Here is a 22,196-nt window from a genome sequence, read left to right on the forward strand (position 1 = left end):
TATACTGCCCTGGCATTTTAGGGGCCCTAAAGCGTGAGAAGAAGTCTGGGATCCAAATGTCAAAAAATGCCCTCCTAAAAGGAATTTGGGCCCCTTTGCGCATCTAGGCTGCAAAAAAGTGTCACACATGTGGTATCGCCGTACTCAGGAGGAGTTGGGCAATGTGTTTTGGGGTGTCATTTTACCTATACCCATGCTGGGTGAGATAAATATTTTGGTCAAATGCCAACTTTGTATAAAAAAATGGGAAAAGTTGTCTTTTGCAGAGATATTTCTCTCACCCAGCATGGGTATATGTAAAATGACACCCCAAAACACATTCCCCAACTTCTCCTGAGTACGGCGATACCACATGTGTGACACTTTTCTGCAGCCTAGGTGGGCAAAGGGGCCCACATTCCAAAGAGCACCTTTAGAATTTCACAGGTCATTTTTTACACATTTTGATTTCAAGCTACTCACCACACATTTGGGCCCCTAGAATGCCAGGGCAGTATAACTACCCCACAAGTGACCCCATTTTGGAAAGAAGACACCCCAAGGTATTCCATGAGGGGTATGGTGAGTTCCTAGAATTTTTTTATTTTTTGTCCCAAGTTAGTGGAAACTGATGATTTTTTTTATTTATTTTTTCTTACAATGTCTCATATTCCACTAACTTGTGACAAAAAATAAAAAAATCCATTAACTCACCATACCCCTCACGAAATACCTTAGGGTGTCTTCTTTCCAAAATGGGGTCACTTGTGGGGTAGTTATACTGCCCTGGCATTCTAGGGGCCCAAATGTGTGGTAAGTAGTTTGAAATCAAAATCTGTAAAAAATGGCCGGTGAAATCCTAAAGGTGTTCTTTGGAATGTGGGCCCATTTGCCCACCTAGGCTGCAAAAAAGTGTCACACATGTGGTATCGCCGTACTCAGGAGAAGTTGGGGAATGTGTTTTGGGGTGTCATTTTACATATACCCATGCTGGGTGAGATAAATATCTCGTCAAAAAACAACTTTTCCCATTTTTTTATACAAAGTTGGCATTTGACCGAGATATTTCTCTCACCCAGCATGGGTATATGTAAAATGACTCCCCAAAACACATTGCCCAACTTCTCCTGAGTACGGCGATACCAGATGTGTGACACTTTTTTGCAGCCTAGGTGGGCAAAGGGGCCCACATTCCAAAGAGCACCTTTAGGATTTCACAGGTCATTTTTTACAGATTTTGATTTCAAACTACTTCTCACGCATCTGGGCCCCTAAAATGCCAGGGCAGTATAACTACCCTACAAGTGACCCCATTTTGGAAAGAAGACCCCCCCAAGGTATTTTGTGATGGGCATAGTGAGTTCATGGAAGTTTTTATTTTTTGTCACAAGTTAGTGGAATATGAGACTTTGTAAGGAAAAATAAATAAATAAAAAAAATCATCATTTTCCGCTAACTTGTGACAACAAATAAAAAGTTCTATGAACTCACTATGCCCATCAGTAAATACCTTAGGGTGTCTACTTTCCGAAATGGGGTCATTTGTGGGGTGTTTGTACTGTCTGGGCAATGTAGAACCTCAGGAAACATGTCAGGTGCTCAGAAAGTCAGAGCTGCTTCAAAAAGCGGAAATTCACATTTTTGTACCATAGTTTGTAAACGCTATAACTTTTACCCAAACCATTTTTTTTTTTTACCCAAACCATTTTTTTAAATCAAAGACATGTAGAACAATAAATTTAGCGAAAAATTTATATATGGATGTCGTTTTTTTGGCAAAATTTTACAACTGAAAGTGAAAAATTTCATTTTTTTGCCAAAAAATCGTTAAATTTCAATTAATAACAAAAAAAAGTAAAAATGTCAGCAGCAATGAAATACCACTAAATCAAAGCTCTATTAGTGAGAAGAGAAGGAGGTAAAATTTATTTGGGTGGTAAGTTGCATGACCGAGCAATAAACCGCTAAATTTGTGGAGTGCCGATTTGTAAAAAAGGGCCTGGTCACTAGGGGGGTATAAACCTGTGGTCCTTAAGTGGTTAATTCAGAGGCCTTCTCTATCCAGAGAGTATAGTTTTGCAGTGTAATTTTTTTCACTTTTTTCTGTTTCGCCTTCCAGTTTTGTTATTTTCTCCCTTATTCCTTTCTTATATAAAACACTGTATACTTTGTAATGATCCCTCTAATAAAGGCCTTAGCAGCCTCCCATACCATATTGACTGTCGTTGATCCATCGTTTATCTCAAAGAACTATCTTATCTCTCGCAAGATCTTGTCATGTGTATCCATCATATTTATCCATCCTATAATTATGTTCATCCCTCTTTTTTTTTATTTTTTGTGTTTTAATATCTATATTAACTGGATTGTGATCCGAAACACCCCGTTGCCCATATTTCACCCCTACAATTTCCAGTGAGCTTTTCTCATTTGTGAAAACTAAATCGATCCGTGATAGACTCCTATGAGTCTTTGAAAAACACGAGTATTTCCGTAAATTAGGGTGCATGACCCTCCAAATGTCAATCCAACCCATCTCTTTAGTGATATTTTTTAATTTAGATCCCATACAGGGTCCCTGATTATTCCCCATTTTACATCTATCTATTCTTGCATCCATAACAGTAATTTATCCCCTGCCTTAAGTGCAATATCATACATTTTTAAAAGGATGTCGATTTTAAAGGGTGGTGGTATATACACACTTGCCATTAACCACGCTCTACCTTCCAGTATATAGTCCAACAGGACATAGCAGCCCTCCTTATCTATAGTTACTTTCCCTATTTTTATATATGTCCCGGTGTATTAATATGCTTACTCCTCTCGCGTATACTGAATATACTGAGTGGAAAGCATATTCCATCCTTGGTCTACCTATCCCATCCGTTGTCTCATTCGTGAGGTGTGTCTCCTGTAAACAGACTATTGCTGGGAGAGATCTATGTATTGCATCAAAGACCGCAACTCTCTTTGAACCCCTACTCAACCCCCTAATGTTCCATGAGATGATTCTCGTGTTTTTTTTAAATCATATTCCTATCCATTACAAAAAAATAGCAGGCCCCCAATATTATAGAAGGGTCAAAAACCCTAATACAGGAGAAGAAGAAGGATGGTACAACGAGGATAGGGGAAGGAGACAATGAGGAAAGAAGAAGAAAAGTAAAGAAATTAAAAAAAATTAAAAATTAAAAAGCAGCCGGCAGACCTCTCCCATCCCTCACAAATGATCCAGGAAACCTAAGCCCTGGTTCTCTAAACTAGCATTCCCCCCTACAGCGCCCCATCCATCCCAGCCCCCGCTCGGCCCTTTATCTTTTCCTTGACCCATTCTCCCGCTGCCTCTGCTGTGTCAAAAAACCGCGGTTTATTTTCCCATTCTATCCTCAGCTTGGCCGGAAACATCATTGAATATTTCACATTGACTGCAATATTGTTTTCACCTCCATGAACTGGCTTCTTTCATTTACTGTTTCTTTTGCATAATCGGGAAATACCATGACTGTTATGCCCGCATAGTCCAGCCTCCCTTTCCTTCTTGCGCTGCGCAATATCTCCTCCTTATCCCTGACCGAGAGCAGATTCTGAATCATTACCCTCGGTCTCGTTCATGGGGGGGGGGGTATCTTTGCCGGCACTCTATAATCGCTCTCCACAAAGTTTTTATATTCGGAAATATCCTGGCCCAATTGTTCCCTCAACCACTCTTGTATAAAAGTGCGGGGTTCTTGCCCCTCTGCTCCCTCTGGGATCCCCAGGCATCTCAAAGTTAACCTCCTGACCCTATTTTTTAACTGTATTAGTTTATATTTTATTCCCTTGTTTTCTGCCACTAACCTGTTTTTCTCCTTAACCACTGTCTGCACTACATCCTCCACTTCCGATGTTCTTTTCTCCACTTCTGTCAGTCTATCTTTGTAGTTTTGTAGGTCCGCCCTAAGGAGTCCGACCGATTCCCTAATACTACCAATCTGGAGAGAAAGGTCACGTATCGCCGTGTTGCATTTTTTTATTTCCTGAAATATATCTTCCAGGCTGGGAGCCTGCTCGAAGACATCTCTTTTTTTTTCCCAGCCTCATCAGGCTGCCCACCACCTCTCTCCCCAGACTGGGAGCATTCCCCCACTAACAGCGACTCCGAGTTTCCCTCCATGAGCGGTTCCCCCTCCTGATCTAGTAACCCGTCCTCTTTTTTTTTTTTGCAGGGCTAAGCCCGCGCATGCTAGTCAGGAGTAGCTGTTTGGATTTTTCATTTCTTTAAGGCATTGGGGAGACCGACGTATTCAACTCTGCTTGCCCCTTTACCCTTTTCCCTGTGCCCTGTCTCGACATTCTCCTACTTTGCCCCTATCCAGACTAACCCAGATATTCTATCCTTATAAGACACACATGGGGAAACCATTCACATTCCCACAATAGTATAGCAATAACTCTATAGCATATACTTAAGTAGGCAACTTTTGATATATCAACAGGCAGTTATACATTAACAGTCCACCTTTGCATGTTAGTAGTGTAGTGCAGTTAAGAGCCCAGGAGCTCTGCAGTTAGTAACAACAGCAGTTCAAAGTTATTAGTTTGCAGGGATTAGAAGCAGTCTCTTGGTTATTTATATTATTTAGATTGATTCCAGTTAGCTCACAGTGACTAGTCCCCGTACTTTCTCATGTGGTTAAGTAGTACTAGCATGCTGTACTGGTTCCAAGTTCCTTACCGTCCTGACCATGGACAATTAGGCCTTGGGACAAATTAACGATATCCCCTTTATAGCAAATTATCTGACCATCTATTTCATAAGGTTAGTAGACCATAGGTCATTTAGGTTAATTCATATTAGTTCGTATTAGTTCGTTGTTTGCCAATGTTCTACCATATCTTGTGTAACATTACTCTTCAGTAGCAGCTCCCATATGTAGTGGCTTCTCAGTCTTCCCCAAGTGCATTGAGGATTAGCTCATAAGAGTAAATTTGAGCAGGTTCCCCTTAGTGTGTCACCAGTTTTTCCTATTGCTCCATGTACAGGCTAATCAGAGTCATCTAAATCGATTCAACTTTGTCCCACCAGTCGTGGACTCCCCCTGCCACCTGTAGCCCGCCGCTTAAGTTCTTATAGCCCGGAGCCCACAATCAATGGCGTTCCTCCTCCTCTGCCATGATCTAAATTCAGGGTGCCTACTGTATGTAAAGGGGGGTGGGGAAACCACTCAAATCCCTCCTGTATGTTTTAGGACCTGCTATCATGAACCCCTCTAGCCCTCCAGTCCGCACCCTCACTTGCTGTTATAACCAATTTTGAATAACATAATTCCAAAGATAAAATAAAGGGACATCTGTCTTCTCACCACACTGCCGGAGGATGGAGGCAGTAAAAAAGACACCTACGCCGGTCAGTCCGAGTCACCTACTGTCGCTCCTGGATCCCACATGCTGCTCCACTATGCTCTCGATCTCCTCAGGCAGGGGGCACTCCGTATGCTTGTTCCACATACGGAGGAAGAAGACAACAGCAGGCGGCAACAGGCAATGGCACAGGCGGCAGGGCGGTAGACAGCCGAGGCTCGAGGGAACTTGTGGCCGAAGTGATAACAGTAGCAACTTCAGGGCTGTAATCAGGACGGCCCCAATCAGAACTGTCTCAGTGCGGCAATTGAATCAGCCAGAGCGGCCTAGAGGCAATAGCTGGAACAACCTCAGAGCGATGGTCGGAGCGGCGTCCTAGTGTCGGGTCAGAGCGGGCTCACGTCGGGCTGGTAGCTCGAGCGCCGGAGGGGGGTGCGTACGTCACCTGCGTGCGTCCGCACGCATGCTCCTCCCACTCCCTATGTGTCGCACCCTCCAGAGAACTATTGAAGCTTATTAGAAGTCTTGAAAATGGGAGTGAGAAGTTTGGATTTGGATTACGGTGGATGTTAGTCTTAAAGGGGTTTGTTCGGGTTCAAAGCTAAACCCAGACATATCCCCATTTTTTCCCAGGCAGCCTCTCTGACATCAGAGCAGTTTATGCTCCGATGCTCTCCTTCTACCTGCCACCCTATTGGTGCTTTACGTTCTGCAAATTATTTAAAGGGGTTGTCCGGGTTCAGAGCTGATCCCAGGCATACTCATAATTTCACCCAGGCAGCCCCCTTGACAAGAGCATCGGAGCATTTTATCTAAATCGCGCAGGGCAAAGGCATTTTCTGGAGTTCTGGTGATGAACTGGGCTCTCCATAGGGCTGCCAGTGAGCTCGGTGAAGTCACCGGGACTGATGGGCATGCTTTAGCGCTGGCTTAGCCTGTAAAAAGGTTAGGGCCCGCCCGGCAGTGTGCTATTGTAAATAAAAGAGCCCTAGCCCTGCTATATCCAGCGCAGGGCAAGGGAGCACATCGGAGCATAAAATGCTCCGATGCTCTTGTCAGGGGGGCTGCCTGGGTGAAATTATGGGTATGCCTGGGATCAGCTCTGAACCCGGACAACCCCTTTAAATAATTTGCAGTGGTGTGATATAACTGTTGTGGCAAAAAAAATAATTAATGGGTGTGATATACCTGCTTCCACAAAATATTGATTAAGGGGTTCAATATACCTGCTTCCACCAAATATTGATTGAGGGCTGCGATATACCAGCTTTTCGCAAAATACTGATTAAAGGGTTTGATATGCCTGTTTCCACCAAATATTGATTGCAGGGTGCGATATACCTGCTTTCTCAAAATACTGATTATGGTGTTCGATATACGTGTTTCCACCAAATATTGATTGACGGCTGCGATATACCTGCTTCCACAAAATACTGATTAAGGGGTTTGATATAACTGCTTCCACAAAATACTAATTGAGGGCTAAGATATACCTGCTTCCACAAAATACTGATTAAGGGGTTTGATATACCTGCTTAGACAAAATACTGATTGATGGCTGTGATATACCTGCTTCCACAAAATACTGATTAAGGGGTTTGATATACCTGTTTCTACCAAAATATATATTGAGGCTTGCAAAATACCTGCTTCCACAAAATATTGTTTAAGGGGATTGATATACCTGCTTCCACAAGATACTGATTGAGGGCTGCCATATACCTGCTTCCACAAAATACTGATTAAGGTGTTTGATATACCTGTTTTCACCAAATATTGATTGAGGCCTGCAATATACTGATTAAGGGTTTCGATATACCTGTTTCCACCAAATATTGATTGAGGCTTGCGATATACCTGCTTCCACAAAATAACTGATTAAGGGGTTCGATATACCTGTTTCTACCAAATATTGATTCAGGCCTGCAATATACCTGCTTTCACAAAATAATGATTAAGGGGTTTGCTATACCTGCTTTCACAAAATACTGATTAAGAGCTGCAATATACCTGTTTCCACAAATAAACAGGGTGGTGTGATATAACTGTAGTGGCAAAAAAAAAACAATTGAGGGGCGTGATATACCTACTTCCACAAAATACTGATTAAGGAGTTCACTATACCTGCTTCCACCAAATATTGATTGAGGGGTGCGATATACCTGCTTCCACAAAACACTGATTAAGGGGTTTGATATACCTGCTTCCACCAAATATTCATTGACGGCTGCGATATACCTGCTTCCACAAAATACTGATAAAGGGGTTTGATATACCTATTTCCACAAATACTGCTCTTACCTAGGGACTTAGGCAGAGAGTAATTTTGAAAATAACAGGCAGAGGAAGAGACAGGCCATTCCACAGGGGAGGTAGGGGTCGGGAAGGTGCACCAGGCCGGAGCCTAAGCAGGGAGTTGGAGAAAACACGTGAGATTACTTCAAAGGATGCACCTGAGTTGGTTGAGTGGTTCACTCAGCCTTCCGCTTCTGCACCCTCCTCACACTCCGCTGTGTGCACCCCCAAATACACCACCACCACCATAGCCCCTCTACTCGAGTCAGGAATTATTTTCCCATCCATTCCCAGACCTTACCAATGCGCAGCCATTCTTGACATCGCATGAGGAAGAGGAGGTACCCAGCAGTCTGACGACAGTACCCAGATCATCCCAAGGAGGAAGGTCCCCGATGTTGCTGCCTACTCCGACATCTCAAATGTCAGTGTTGGTGAGGGTGACGATGATGACGTGTTGATGGATGTCATGTGGGTGCCCACAAGAAAGGAATAGGAGGGGAGTTCAGAGGGAGAGACAGAGCAGCAGAGAGGGAGGAGAAGGAGTAGAAGCAGGCAGAGCTCGCAGGGCACAGTAGGCAAAAAGCAGACTGCAAATGAATCTGGAGCGAGCCATCCACCATGCATGGTCACTTCTGGTGCTTCCAGGACGCCGGCACATGGCTCCGCAATGTGGGCTTTTTTTTACGTGTCAGCTGCTGACAATAGTGTTGCCATCTGCAGCCTGTGCTGTCAATGCATTGGGAGCAACGCAGTGGGAGCAACGCTGTCAGAACCCACAAAGCCACACTCTTGGCGCTCCACGTCCTGGTCCTGCCTCTTCTCATCTCTCCTCCTATTTGTCCTCCACTCCACCTTCCACCATGCAGTTGTCGCGTTCATCTGGCAGAAGGCAGGCTTCCATGACCCAAATGTTCGAGCGTAAATAGTTGAAGACACCGGATAACCCTCTTGCCCAATGGCTGACCACTGGCTTGTCGGAATTGCTAGCCCGCCAACTACTTACATATAAACTGGTGAACTCAGAGGCCTTTACAAAATTTGTGGCCATTGGCACACCGCAATGGAAGGTCCCCGTAAGTAAATATTTCTCCCAGAAGGGCATCCCAGAACTATATGGCCATGTTCAAGTGAATATATCTCTGGCACACAGTGTCGGTGCCAAGAAACATCTGACCACAGACACGTGGTCTAGCAAACACGGGCAGGGAAGGTACTTAACTTTTACTGCCTACTGGGTGAACCTCCTGACGGCTGTCAAGCATGTAACCCGTGGCTCCCGTGTGAATTTGATGTTACCACCAAGGATTTCATGCAGGCCTGCCTCTGCTTCTCCTCCTCCTACTCCATCCTCGGCTGACTCCTCCTTTTCCACTGCTACCGCCTCTTCCGCTGCGCCCCCAAGCTCCCCAGAACCTATTCGACATCCGAGGTGAGACGTTGACATGCTGTGCTGCGGCTGTTGTGCCTGGAAGCCAAGAGCCACACCTGTCCTGCACTGCTTTCAGCTCTGCGGTCACAAGCCACTCAGTGGCTAACCCCGCTCAATTTGACAGTTAGTAAAGTGCTGAGCGTGCTGAAGGAGGGCAAAATGACACACGTGCCATGCATGGCACACGTCCTGAACTTAGTCGTGCAGCGATTCGTTGTCAAATACCCCGGGGTCCAGGATGTCTTTTGGCAGCCCAGGAAAATCTTACACGGCCATGGCTCGCCTCGCTGACGTTCAGCAGAGAAACGACTTGCCCGTCAGACGTCTGATTTGTGACAGCCCGACGCGCTGGAACTCCACATTGTATATGCTTGATAGGCTGCTCCAGCAGCAACGTGCCGTTAACAACTACCTGTACGAACTCCGTAGCAGGACAGGTTCTGGAGATCTTGGTTTCTTTCCCCCGCACCAGTGGCTGCTCATGCGCGACTCATGCAGACTTCTGTCGCCGCTTCCAATTTAGTGCAAATTGGGGCCTTCATGCTCCAGTGTTTGAAGAGGAACCCCATATAAAAAGCATAAAGGGCAAGGACCAATACTGGGTGGCAACGTACTTAGATCCCCGGTACAAACACAAAATGGCGAACATGTTACCAGCATCACAGAGGAATGGCAGAATGCAGCATTTGCAGGCCTTGCTGCGAGAGATGCATTCTGCTGTTGAGGGTGCTGGCAGAGGAATTTCCACCCACAGCAAAACAGGTGCAAAAACCAATCCTACCGCGCCTGCAAGAAGAGGGTAGTTTGAAGATGTGTTTGTCACTTCAGAAATTTGATCATTCTTGCAGCCAACCCATCGACAGCTGCCCTCCGGATCCAGCCTCAGGGAACGCCTAGACCGACAGGTGTCCGACTACATCGGGTTAACGACCGATGTGGACGCTCTGAGAAGTGAGGAATCCCTGGACTACTGGGTGTGCAGGCTTGACCTATGGCCAGAGCTGGCACAATTTGCCATGGAACTCTTGGCTTGCCCCTAGTTGAGTGTTCTGTCCGAAAGGATGTTCAGCGCAGCAGGGGGGATCGTGACCGATAAGCACATTTGCCTAGCTCACGACAGTGTGGACTACCTCACATTATACAAAAATAAATGAGGCATGGATCTCGGTGGAATGCAACACCTGTGACGACCATGTGTAATTGAATTTCCTCATGCCAGCCCACACATATCCTCCACCACCCAGAACAAAGAATAGTCCTTGTCTTACAGTATGTATATACAGAGGCATAGAAGGCCTTTTTCTGTCAGGTCAATGCTTAATTTTTGGAACCTTTACGCCAGTGGCCTTAAGTAAAATTTTTATCCAGTGACCTGACTACCTAATCTACCTCCAGCCACATAATCACTTGTTCTTTTATGTCAGGTGAATTCTTAATTTTTTAGGCCTGTACTCCTGTGGCCTACAGTAAAATTTTTATCCAATGACCGCCTAATGTACCTCCAATCACATCGTCACAAGTTATTTTCTGTCAGGTGAATGCCTCATTTTTGAAGCCTGTACTCCTGTGGCCGAAAATAAAAATGTTCTATGCTCCAGCAAGGAACATTTTTGAGAGTTTACCATTTGTGACGGTCACATACACTACACACAGGGGGGAGGATAGTGACCACTGCGCTCCACCGTCACCCCTGGCCCTGCCTACTTGCCTCGCAAGTCCTAATGACAGAGGACAACTAGACGGCAGTCCCTAACTTAGGATACGTGCTGGGAAGACAGACAAGACAAATAACGGAACGTGAACAGACCGGGTCAATACCTAGAGAGCTACGCAGTACTATGGAATGAGCAGAGAATAGTCAGGAAAAGCCGAGGTCAAATACCAGGATAGAAACGAAGTACAACAGGAGTCCGCAAAGAATCGTCAGGTGGAAGCCGGGGTCAGGATACCAGGAGAGAGGCGCAGTACAGGAGAAGCAGGCAAAGGATCGTCAGGGAACAGGGTCAGGTAGTATTCAGTAGTCCAACAAAATGCCAGGAACCTAGAATTAACAGGCAACCTGTGGCCAGCAGGCTGCCTCTATTTATAGTGGGGAGTGAGGGTCATGTGACGTGGCCAGCGTCACATGACCGACAGACCGACCAGTCAAGCGCCGAGTGATCAGCTCGGCGCTTAAGGCAGACCTAGGAGCAGGGAGCCTCCCAGCTAGCAAAGCCTCCCTGGGAACGAGGTCAAACACAGATCCTCGCTCCCAAAGCTAAGCAGCAGGTCTGCGGCTGATGGGAGACCAAGTGCGCCTTCGGCGCCCCGTTACACCATTAAGACGCATAAAAATGGCCCCTGATTAAAATATTTTTGTGGGAATTTTTGCCAATGATCCCTCTCTGGTATATCACTGTCCATGTTGTGGGACTATTTGTGCACTTCTAGTAAGTATTTGGTGGCTGCAAATATGACCTGAAGGTTTTTCAGGTTAGCCTGCCATTACAGTTAATGGGGCCCGATGTGAACGTGCGGTTCGCGAACATTTGATTGCGAACGTGCATTCGCGAACCGTCCTGGCCGATGTTCATCCATCACTATTGAACAACTTTGGTAGTTGATTTTTGAAGTGAAAACCACTTTAAAACTTGAAACTAAACTCGGCCTTGGTTCCAAGGTACTAGTTGGAACCTAAGCCACGTTGCTATTCATGCATTGCTATTGGGAAGGAATTGTGATCTGCTGAAATGCTCCAATGCTCCACTCATACGGGCTGAATAAGTGACATCAAGGGCACCACAATCATAACCAGGCAGAAGCCCCAATACCAAGGTGTGCGCAAGTGGAAAAAAGGTGTGCCCTCCTGTCACTGTATGGCCTCAGGGAGAGACAAAAAGAAGAAATTGCCACTGTGAGTACTACTACCACTCTCTGCTCCCCTCTACTGGGCAATCTGACACGGAGGTCCTATCTCTAAGAATTGGGCCACAACATTGGTGCATTACATGCTTTGTTTTCCCCATACACACTTGTCTTTTCAGCACTGGTTTTATGTCTCACATATGCTCTTATTTTACAGAAGAAAGCTTATTTACCTCCTCATGTCAACGAGTATGTCAATGTGAAGAACAGAAAGACTGTGCAAAAACGAGCGATTGGAAGACAAGTGAATATCCCTGCTTCGGTTATTGAGAGCATGGTAAGTGTAATGCCTATAAGCGATAACTGGTAAATACTATGGAATACTGGTATACATTACTATGGATCCTAGAGGGAGACTTCTGCTGTTCAAACTCTTCAGGAACAGCTTCCCGGTTTACAAATAACTCCCAACATTTCCATGCTAAATCTCTAGATATTTTAAACTCCAGCCTATCCCATCTTACTTAGTAATGCCCCAAGATCACATAAAACATTTCTTTTTACATACCTGTTTCACATTTGCCAACATATCCTGTGACATTTAAGGCACAAAAAAAAAAAATCACTGAAAAAGATTGAAAAAATAAATAAAAAAATCCTGCACAATGTGATAAATACATATGTGGATGTACATGGCTACATTAGAAAATGAAAAATCACTGAAAATAATGCATGAACACAAAAACTATATATAGACTAAACCCTCATTCTAATATGATAAAATCTGAGATTCATAGACAATAAATTTTGCTCAAAACACATCTGTGCCCGCCTACCCGCGCCAAGGTGGTCTCAGTCAGGCAGGTCCTACTCTAATGCCTACCTCTATGCCGTTGGGCATCTACATTCAGGAGAGCAGACCCTGCAGATATAGGGTCACATTTATTAAGACCGGCATATCCAGCACCAGTTCTAAATGTAAGACAGCTTCCAAGCTGTGTAACATTTAAACCTTTTTCTATGCCTAAAACAGGGGTAGAAAATGGTGAAAGAGACAGGCCACAAGAGACGGACGCCACACTTTTTTTTAGATCTGGCCTGAGTGGGGAGAAGTAGCCATCTGCGCATAAAATACGCCTAATTTAGGGGAATTTCAGCTTAGTAAATGACCCCTATATTGTGTTACTTGTTACCTCTATTTGCAATCAAGGAACCAATGAGAAGAAGAGCACACATAGTTATATGTACCTCTTAATCAAAGTCACTTGTGAAATAGGCGGGGCAAATGTGCACAAAAAACTGCTACTCCCAAGGTGGGATAATAGGAGTGCATTCTGACTTGAAGATGCAACTCCTTCAAGAGTATACTAAAAACATAATCTCAGATTTTATCATATCAGAATGTTAGTCTTTAATCAGAAGGTTTAGTCTGTATATAATGTTTGCGACTATTGTGTGAGTGCAATTATTTTCATTGATTTTTATTTTTTAAATGTAGCCATGTACATCCGCATATTTATTTATCACATCATGCAGGATGTTTTATCTTTTCAGTGATTTCTTTTGTTTGCAGTACATACTTGAAGGAGTGGCACCTTCAAATTTGAATGTGCACCTATTCCACCTTGGAAGTAGCAGTTTTTTGTGCACTTTTGCCCCTCCTATCTATCAGGCGACTTTGATTAGGTGGTACATATGGCTGTGTATGCTTCCTCTTATTGGATGCTTTACCACACACAGAGGTAACAAATAGCAGCACATTTTATGTACAGGGTCTGCTCTCCTGCATGTATATGCCCAATGGCATAGAGGTAGGTATTAGAGTAAGTTCCTGCCTGACTGAGACCACCTTGGCACTGGTAGGCAGGCACAGATGTGTTTTGATCAAAATATATTGGCTAAGAGTTTTTCAGATTTTATTATATCAGAGTGAGGGCTTAGTCTATATACAATTTTAGCATTTTGTGCAAGTGCATTATTTTCAGTGATTTTTCTTTTTTGACATTTAAACCCTACCCACTTGACTGCTCACCCATTACATTGGGACCAATCAGTCCCGCCACCCCAGGAAATTCCCGTCCGGCTTTTTACTCCCACTGGCCACTGATTGACTGATTTTTTTTTCCAACTGAGTTAGCAGCAGCGGGTGGAGAAAAGCAGGATCTCATGGATATTCAGGACTTTTTGGAGCTCTTCAGTACAAATGACCTGGCATTTTATTAAGGGGATATGTCACTAGTTTATGTTGCCCTTAGTTAGGACACCAGGAAACTGGAGACAGATTCCCTTTAAAACTTTTTCAGTCCCATACCTAGAGAACTTGCTTACCTCATCAAGCACCTGCATCTCCCAGGATGGATTGCAATTAGCTCTTGTTAACTTCTTCCCCCGCATAAAAAATAATTCCTCACGTATAGTCCCAGAGATACCTATGGTATGTAATGCCCCCACAATTCCCTTCTCCACTTTCTAGAAAGAGAGAGTCATACATTTGTATGAATTAAGAAGTAGGCATGAATGAATAAAAGGTGTCTGGGCCGCTCCAGCTGCTTCTCTAAAAGATCACTATGCTGTTTCTGAGAGGAGAAAACGAGAAGGGAAGCTACTGAGTATGTTTGTCTACCACTAAAGGTAGGAGAAGATAAACTAGAACTTTTGTCTGTAGGAAAAACAGATAAAATGCAGATAAAAACCTGCCATTGTGTCTTTGGCAGATCTGATACATGTGAACATTTACCACAAAAGGTTAGATTGCCACTAGAGGGTAGTGGATTTACACATGCATCAGACTATGCAGGATTTGCTTCTTGTAGTCTGGAGCCATGGAATCAGAATTCTGCATAGTAGCTGAAGACACAAACAGTGGAGAATTTTAAAACTGTTGACAAAATCGCTTAATTTTTTTAAATCTTAGGTACCCGGGAGTAATACAAAATTTTTTTGCAAACTGTACCCACGCTTTAATCAGGCTAACATATTTCGATATTACAGGCTAATACCCCAGTTTCAGCTTTGTCAACCAAGATCCCAGCTAACCAGAAAATCATTCTTGATTCTCACAATAACTATAGAAGAAATGCTAGTCCAAACGCAAGAAATATGCTGAAGATGGTAAGTAAAAATTATGTAAAATAAGATATATAGTAGTGGTACAGTAATTACGGCTTCATAATAGATTTACTTACCTATTTGCTTCTATCAGATTCTAGTGGCATAAAAAAAAATGCTCCTTGGCACCGTCTAGTTGTAAGTCCAGTGAACCTTTCCACGTTCCTGGAAGTACTATATGCTTAGTTCCTTAATAACTTTATGTAGTTAGGAATTATGTAGATAGCTAGATAGATAAATAGATAGCTGTCATATATGTCTCCACTTTAGTATATGGAGGTTATGAGGGCTTGGTTCCAGCAATGGGCGAAGGAGGTAGCTCTCAAAACAATACTGAATAGTTTTGCTATTGTGGCCTGGTGTCACGGCTGTATCTCGGTCTTGTTGTTGTGCGCTGTGACAAGTTAGTCGTGCATGCTGTTTGCCAGGGGCAACGTGTTGTTTTGCAGCATGTGTGTGCTTTCCTCCTTTCAACTGCTCCCTTTTCCCTGTGTCCAGGCCTAGTTGCTTCTCCATTTCCCTCTTGGTGTTCGGTGGGGATTTTTCCCCACTCCCCACCGTGACAGTATGTCCCACTAGGTGGCCCTCAAGGACTGGGCAGATGGAACACCCAGGACAGGAGCATAGCTCCAGCACCAACAGAGGCTGGAGGACAACTGACTCTAGCCTACAAGCCACAGGCAATATAAACACCTAGTGACAACACCCAGCCAGGTAGTTAACCCCTCCAGCACCAGACAGAGAAGAAACCAGGAGAAAGGAGGAAAGCACACACATGCTGCAAAACAACACATTGCCCCTGGCAACCAGCATGCATGGCTAACGTGTCACGGCACACAACAACAAGACCAAGACACAGACGTGACACCTAGATACCGTATTGAGCTGTATTTGATCTTTTTTTATATTATCCAATCTGGGCCACTGGATTGTTTTACCCTTTATCAACGAGATCCTCTGTTATCTCCTGCAGTGTGATTGATTTATCTAGAGGGTTTTCGAAAATCTTAGATTTTTTTCCCTCCATATCATTCAGTTTTTTCATGATCTCTTTTTGTTCCGGGCTTTGATCCTCATTCAGGATGTATTTTTACAGGTCCATTAAGTACTGGAGCCAGATTTTGTCATTGTGAATATAGAGGTTGTTGTTCTTACAGTTTGTGGCCATGTGGTTCCAAAGTTCTCTGAAGGAGTTGTCTTGGAGGCCATCTTGAATTTGGAGAAGTTTGGTAGAGATGTGACTTTGCTTTTTCTTTTTGAAGATGGCTATGTTGTACAGTTGTGTAGTGTAGTAGACTTCCATCAGCCCAGAGTTGTTTGGGTCTGTGTGTTTTATATTTAAAGCCATTCTTAGGGCCTTCCTTATGGCTTTACACTCCATGTCAAACCAACTGCTGGGATGTTGTTTACTTAGTTATTGCATCTTTTCAAGTTGGACATTTCTTCCATGGTATAAAGTAAATTGTTGAGTTCTTTTACTGCTAGATTTGCTTCTTCTGGGTTCAGCTCATACACATTATTATAGAAGTTATGGACTTGTGGAGCATCTCTTTGATCTCCGGCCTGTTGAATGCCTCTGTATATTTTGGAGGCAACATCTTGGACCATTTAAAAGATGGAGTAAGGCTGGAGAAACCAGTCTTCTGGTGTGTTTGTGTGGGTGGTTCTCTTGTGTATTTAATGTATTGGGGCAGTTTTTGTGGTCTGAGAGGTGAATTTGCAGAGTGACTATGAAGCACCAATGTTTGCATTGTCCATATCTGTTATGGGGTAGTCTACCACACTGTTGCCTACATGGCCCCATATCTGGAAATAACTAACCCCAGAGACCTATAGATCCTCAGTCAGCACAGATAGATAGATAGATAGATAAATAGATAGAAAAGGGGACTCATAGCGAAAACTGAGACATTTGCATGATGGCTATAGGTCAGTCAATGGGTACAACATAGTTGTAGGCTACTGCAGGCATTGGGACAAAAATTCAAGAATTCAACTTGCTTTTTAAATACCTTGCCCATATAGATATATCAGAGATACCAAGATCCACATTTATGCCCTCTTGCCAAAAAATATATAACATTTTGAGAATTTTGCTCCCCACCTGCCAATTTTACAGCAGGACATACAGGACCTAGTGGGCCCAGCCTGATTATTATAATTTATATGCTAAAAAAAGGTATACTTTACTTAAAATTTACACAAGTTCTTTATTGGTTTAGATTTTGGTTCTGATGCAAGGCGGGCCGATATGAGCCACATAGCTTAAGAATGGCATACAAAATACTGGTATTAATAACTCTCCCCCCCCCCCCCCCCCCCCTTGCCAATAGCTTTTCTATTCTATAAAAAATTATAATAAATATGTAGCATTTTCTTTTCACAGATTTGGAATGCAGAGGCTGCAAATACAGCTGAAGCTTGGGCCAAAAAATGCATACATGGACACAGTCCTAAAAATGAAAGAGTAATAACCGGTAAGCATTAATAGAATATATTTGTTTGCCTAACTTTGATATAGTATGGTGATAATAGTGGATTTTGGCATTGATTACAAATAAAATGTGGTGAGTCACAATTATAGGCATACACAATCTAACATAACTAATACTGCACAAACAGTTGTTCGGGTTATGCCTTTTATTGAGCTTATTGAATTTATATCAGTGAGAAAAAGTAAGTGAACCCTTGAATCTAAACACCTGCAGATCCTCCTTTAGCAGCAATCACCTCCATCAAAAGTCTTCTGTAGTTGCAAATAAAATTTGCATAAGGTTGAATTTTGGACTATTCCTCACTGCTAATGTGCTTCATGCACAGCCCTTTGCAGCTCATGCCACCACATCTCGATATGATTCGGCATTGGAACGGCAGGGGTCCAACACTGGGGACCACCGCTGATCAGCTGTTTGAGAAGGCAGCGGATGTAGCTTTCTCGCTGTCTCCCGTAGGCCCAGTGATGTCATGACTATTATGACTGGCCTGGGCGTGCCTGAGCCCCGTTCACTTCATTGGCCCAGGCCTGTGATAACAGTCGTGACTTCACTGGGTCTGCAGGAATCAGCGAGAAGGCCATGGAACTACTGTGCGCGTCACTGCTTCTTCAAACAGCTGATCGGCGGGTGTCTGAATACCACTAATAAGATGCTAATGAGCTATTCAAAGGATAGATCATCAGTAATAAAAATGTGTAGAACCCCTTTAAAGCAAAGACTCGGGCTTCAGCATTCCAAAACACAAATCTTCTTTTCAACCATTCTTTAGTTGATTTACTAATATGCTTTTGGTGATTGTCTTCTTGTATTTCCTAATATCTCTTGACGTCATGGACGTCTGCCATTATATTCCTCTGTAAATTGTTCTCACACACCTTTGAATTCATTGTTCCCTCAATGATCACAAGGTATCTAGATGCTATGGCAACAAAGCAGCCCCAAACTATGATGCTTGCTGTTGACAAAGTCGCTTTTTTGCAGGTTGTAGTGTCTTCTGTAGGTCTTTTGTTGTTACGCTTTGGTTCTTTCTCACCTCTTTCAGGATTGCCCCTTGTGCTCTTGGAGTGATCTTAACAGATTGTCCAACTCATAGGAAAAGTAGCAACAGTCCTTAATTTTCTCTATTTGTGGATAACTTGACTAATCATGGATTGTTGTGCTCCCAAAGATCTTTAGCAATGCTCTTGTAGTCTTTTCCAACTTCCTCTCTATCACAGGTCTTCTGAAAATTGTTGACATCAAGGGATCATTCACACTGATCAATCTTTCTGGAGAAAAACAGATTGGTCAGTAACCAGCCTTTGTGTCCCTTTATTTATGGAGAAAAACACTAGTGAAACCCACACTTCCAAACTTGTTTTCCGAACTGAAATACATTTTAACAATTAGCTCCTGAAGAAGTTATTAACACAGAGGTTCACTTACTTTTTCCTTCAGCTCTGTGGATCTTTACTCAATAAAAGTCATGTTTGTGTTATTCGTTTAGATTGTTGTTGTTTTTAATGGTGGCTGAGATAAGAACCAGACCACGTTTTATAAGTAATAAATATAAAAATTCAGATAACACCAAATTAGTAATCAATTAAAGAATCCAGGTAATTCTAAAAAGTTCACTTATGTTTTCTTGCTACTATAGCTCTTTGAAGAGAAGTTGAACCCCTCAGCTCCACTACATCACATACTTTTTCCATTCTGTCTGATTTTCCCCTTTTCTCAGTTCCAAATTAAGGGTGTGTGCACACTGCAGCAAAGAGAGTCCCTATGGCTCTGAATTATACTTCACATGCTGCTATATTATTATATATATATTTTTTTATTTGAAAGCACCATTACATCCATGGCGCTGTACATCAAGATAGGGTTACACATAAATAATATGGGAAGAAAGGGATCCCCAGAATTCCAGAGGGGCATGTATGGCCTATAAGTAGGCCTACATGCCGATTAGGGCACTCTCTTCCCAAGGAGAGATAGTACCCCCAAAAAACATAAATATAAACTTCAGTAAACAAGAAACTATTAGAACACTGGTACAAAAAGGGAGAGGACCCTGCCTGCAAGAGCTTACACTCTACAAGGGAAAGAGAAGGAACACAGTAGGTGAGGGTAAAGGCTATTTATCTGGCTGTGGGGGGAAGCGTGCCTATTGCAGGTGGTAGGCTTTTCTGAAGAGGTGGGTTTTCAGGTTGCTTTTGAAAGTTTGGATGTTGGGGGAGAGTCTGATGTGCTGGAGTAGTGAGTTCCAGAGTAAGGGAGAGGCACCTGAGAAATCTTCTAGTCGATTGCGTTATGAACAGATGAGCTTAGAACAAAGCAGAATGTCTTGTGAGGATTGGAGATTATGTGTGAGGATGTATCAGGAAAGCAGGTCAGAGATGTAAGGAGGGGACTGGTTGTGGACTAGCTTATATGTAGTTGTAAGTATTTTGAACTGAATTCGCAGAGCAATGGAGAATCAATGAAGGCATTGGCAGAGGGGAGCAGCAGAGAAGAAAACAGGGTAGAGGTAGATTAACCGGGCAGCAGAGTTAATAATAGGTAAGAGGGGTTGGTAGTGCTAGATTGGGGGGGCCACATAGGAGAATGTTGAAGTAGTCCAGTTGGGAGATGCACTAACATTTTAGTTGACACAGGAGAGAGGATTGAGCGAATACGAGAAATGTTCTTGAGTTGAAAGTGGCAGATATCGGTGAGGGTTTGGATGTGTGGCCTAAAGGACAGAGCAGACTCAAATGTTATCCCCAGGCAGTGAACCTGCAAGACTGGAGAAAGTGCCATGCTATTAACTGTAGTAGATTGGTCAGGTAGGGGGGACCGAGTGATATGGGGGAAAGACAATGAATTCCATTTTCTCCATGTTGAGTTTTAGGAAGTGGGAGGAGAAGCATAAAAATATACAGTAGTTGACAGAAATGCTGGGATTTTAGTTGTCAGGGAAGTGACATCTGGGCCAGAGAGGTAGATTTGAGTGTCATCAGCATAGAGGTGGTATTGAAAGCCATGGAACTCTATAAGCTGTCCCAGGCCAAATGTGTAAATGGAAAAAAGTAGTGGACCCAGGGCACACCCTAGAGGGACACTAACAAAGAGGGAGAATGATGAGGAGGTGGTATATGAATAGGAAATGCTGAAGTCTGGTAAAGTATGAGGAGATTCAAGAGACGGCCAGATCTTTGATGCCAAGGGAAGAGAGAGTTTGTAACAAGAGAGAGTGGTTGACAGACAAGGAAGAGAAGCACATAGTAGTGACAATATGGTGCCAATCAACCTGTAACTGTAAATGTGTATTACAAGTAATGCAGCTATAAATAGTCCTGTTGAGTTGTTTTTTTTTCCATCCCTCTGACACACTCTTCCTGGTGTATAAGATTTAAAGTGGTTGGTTCATAAACAATATTTATCACCTATCTACTTGTATGATCACTGCAGGTCTGATCACTGATATCCTCACCTATCATGAGAAGGGATGGGGTGGTAGTACACCAGAGACCTATAGCCATAATTTCCTCCAGATCCCTCCTAATTTTGACTGGAAAACAGCAAAATGGCCAGTATTCACTTAAGGGTGAGGCCTATTATGTTAGTTTTTTCCCTAGAGCAGACAGAATAGTGTTGGAGGGCTTGTAGTGCCTTCAGTTGCCTTACAGCCTGAGACAGAGCTGATCTTAGTTGATCTTCTTACACAGTTATCACAGTTTTGATTGCAATCAGACACAGGATCAGATCAATAGGAAAATTTGTTAGTTTATTTATTTTTGTGTATTTTCTCAATGTAGCATATTGTTTGTTTAACTATTACATTCATCTTTTCAGATTTATCATGTGGCGAAAATATATTCTACTCTGGCTTCCTAGTCCCCTGGTATATAGTGATTGATTCTTGGTACAGTGAATATGTGGACTTTAAGTATGGAACAGAGCCCCCATCAGAACCAGAGGTCGGTCACTTTACACAGGTAAGTAACCCCCTAAAAGTACTTTTCTTGAGGCTGACAATAAGACATTAGGAGTGACAATGAATTTGCTCTATAGTATCCGTGTCTATTTTGAGTGGTGTCTCAACTATGTTGGGCTTAAAAGAGCTGGAGCGGAAGCTAAAAAAATGTGGGCCATATCATATTGGAAATATTTTTTTCTTGGCCTGCGTCTGGTATTACAGTTAGAGATGAGCGAATTTTTAAAAAATTCGATTCGGCCAGTTCGCAGAATTTTTCTGAAAAAAATTGGTTTGATCCAAATTTACTTGCAGTTAACTGGGTAAAAAAATGACTATTTCCTGGCTGCAGAGAGCCTTTATAGTGGTTTAGACCACTGTGCCTTGCAGTAACACGCATAGGGAGTCTGCTGTGGTAGTGAAATAATACTGTGCGTCAGTATGACATGCAGATGACAGGCGTCACTCTTAGAATCACTGCACACTTCACCTAGGGCTCATGCACACGGCTGTGTTTCACGGCCGTGAGCGGTCCGTGGAACCACGGGCTGGATTCCTGCTGAGAGCAGGAGCGCATGGCGTCATTGGTTGCTATGATGCCGTGCGCTCCCTGCTGCCGCCGCAATACAGTAATACACTGGTATAGATCATACCAGTGTATTACTGTATTGCGGCGGCAGCAAGGAGCGCACGGCATCATAGCAACCAATGACGCCGTGCGCTCCTGCTCTCAGCAGGAATCCAGCCCGTGGTTCCACATTCAGCC

General features: G+C 43.4%; 1 protein-coding gene across 1 annotated transcript in view; it reads left to right on the forward strand.

The window, feature by feature from the left end:
* LOC122935728 (serotriflin-like) overlaps positions 1 to 22,196 on the forward strand; it is a 58,742-nt gene that overhangs the window by 17,462 nt on the left and 19,084 nt on the right. Inside the window, exons 4-7 of the mRNA XM_044291592.1 lie at positions 12,111 to 12,230; positions 14,885 to 15,004; positions 17,388 to 17,478; positions 21,310 to 21,452. Of these exons, the coding sequence (XP_044147527.1) occupies positions 12,111 to 12,230; positions 14,885 to 15,004; positions 17,388 to 17,478; positions 21,310 to 21,452 (474 nt within the window). The remainder of the gene's footprint in view (positions 1 to 12,110; positions 12,231 to 14,884; positions 15,005 to 17,387; positions 17,479 to 21,309; positions 21,453 to 22,196) is intronic.

Source organism: Bufo gargarizans, chromosome 4, assembly GCF_014858855.1.
Source record: "Bufo gargarizans isolate SCDJY-AF-19 chromosome 4, ASM1485885v1, whole genome shotgun sequence".
NCBI lineage: Eukaryota > Metazoa > Chordata > Amphibia > Anura > Bufonidae > Bufo > Bufo gargarizans.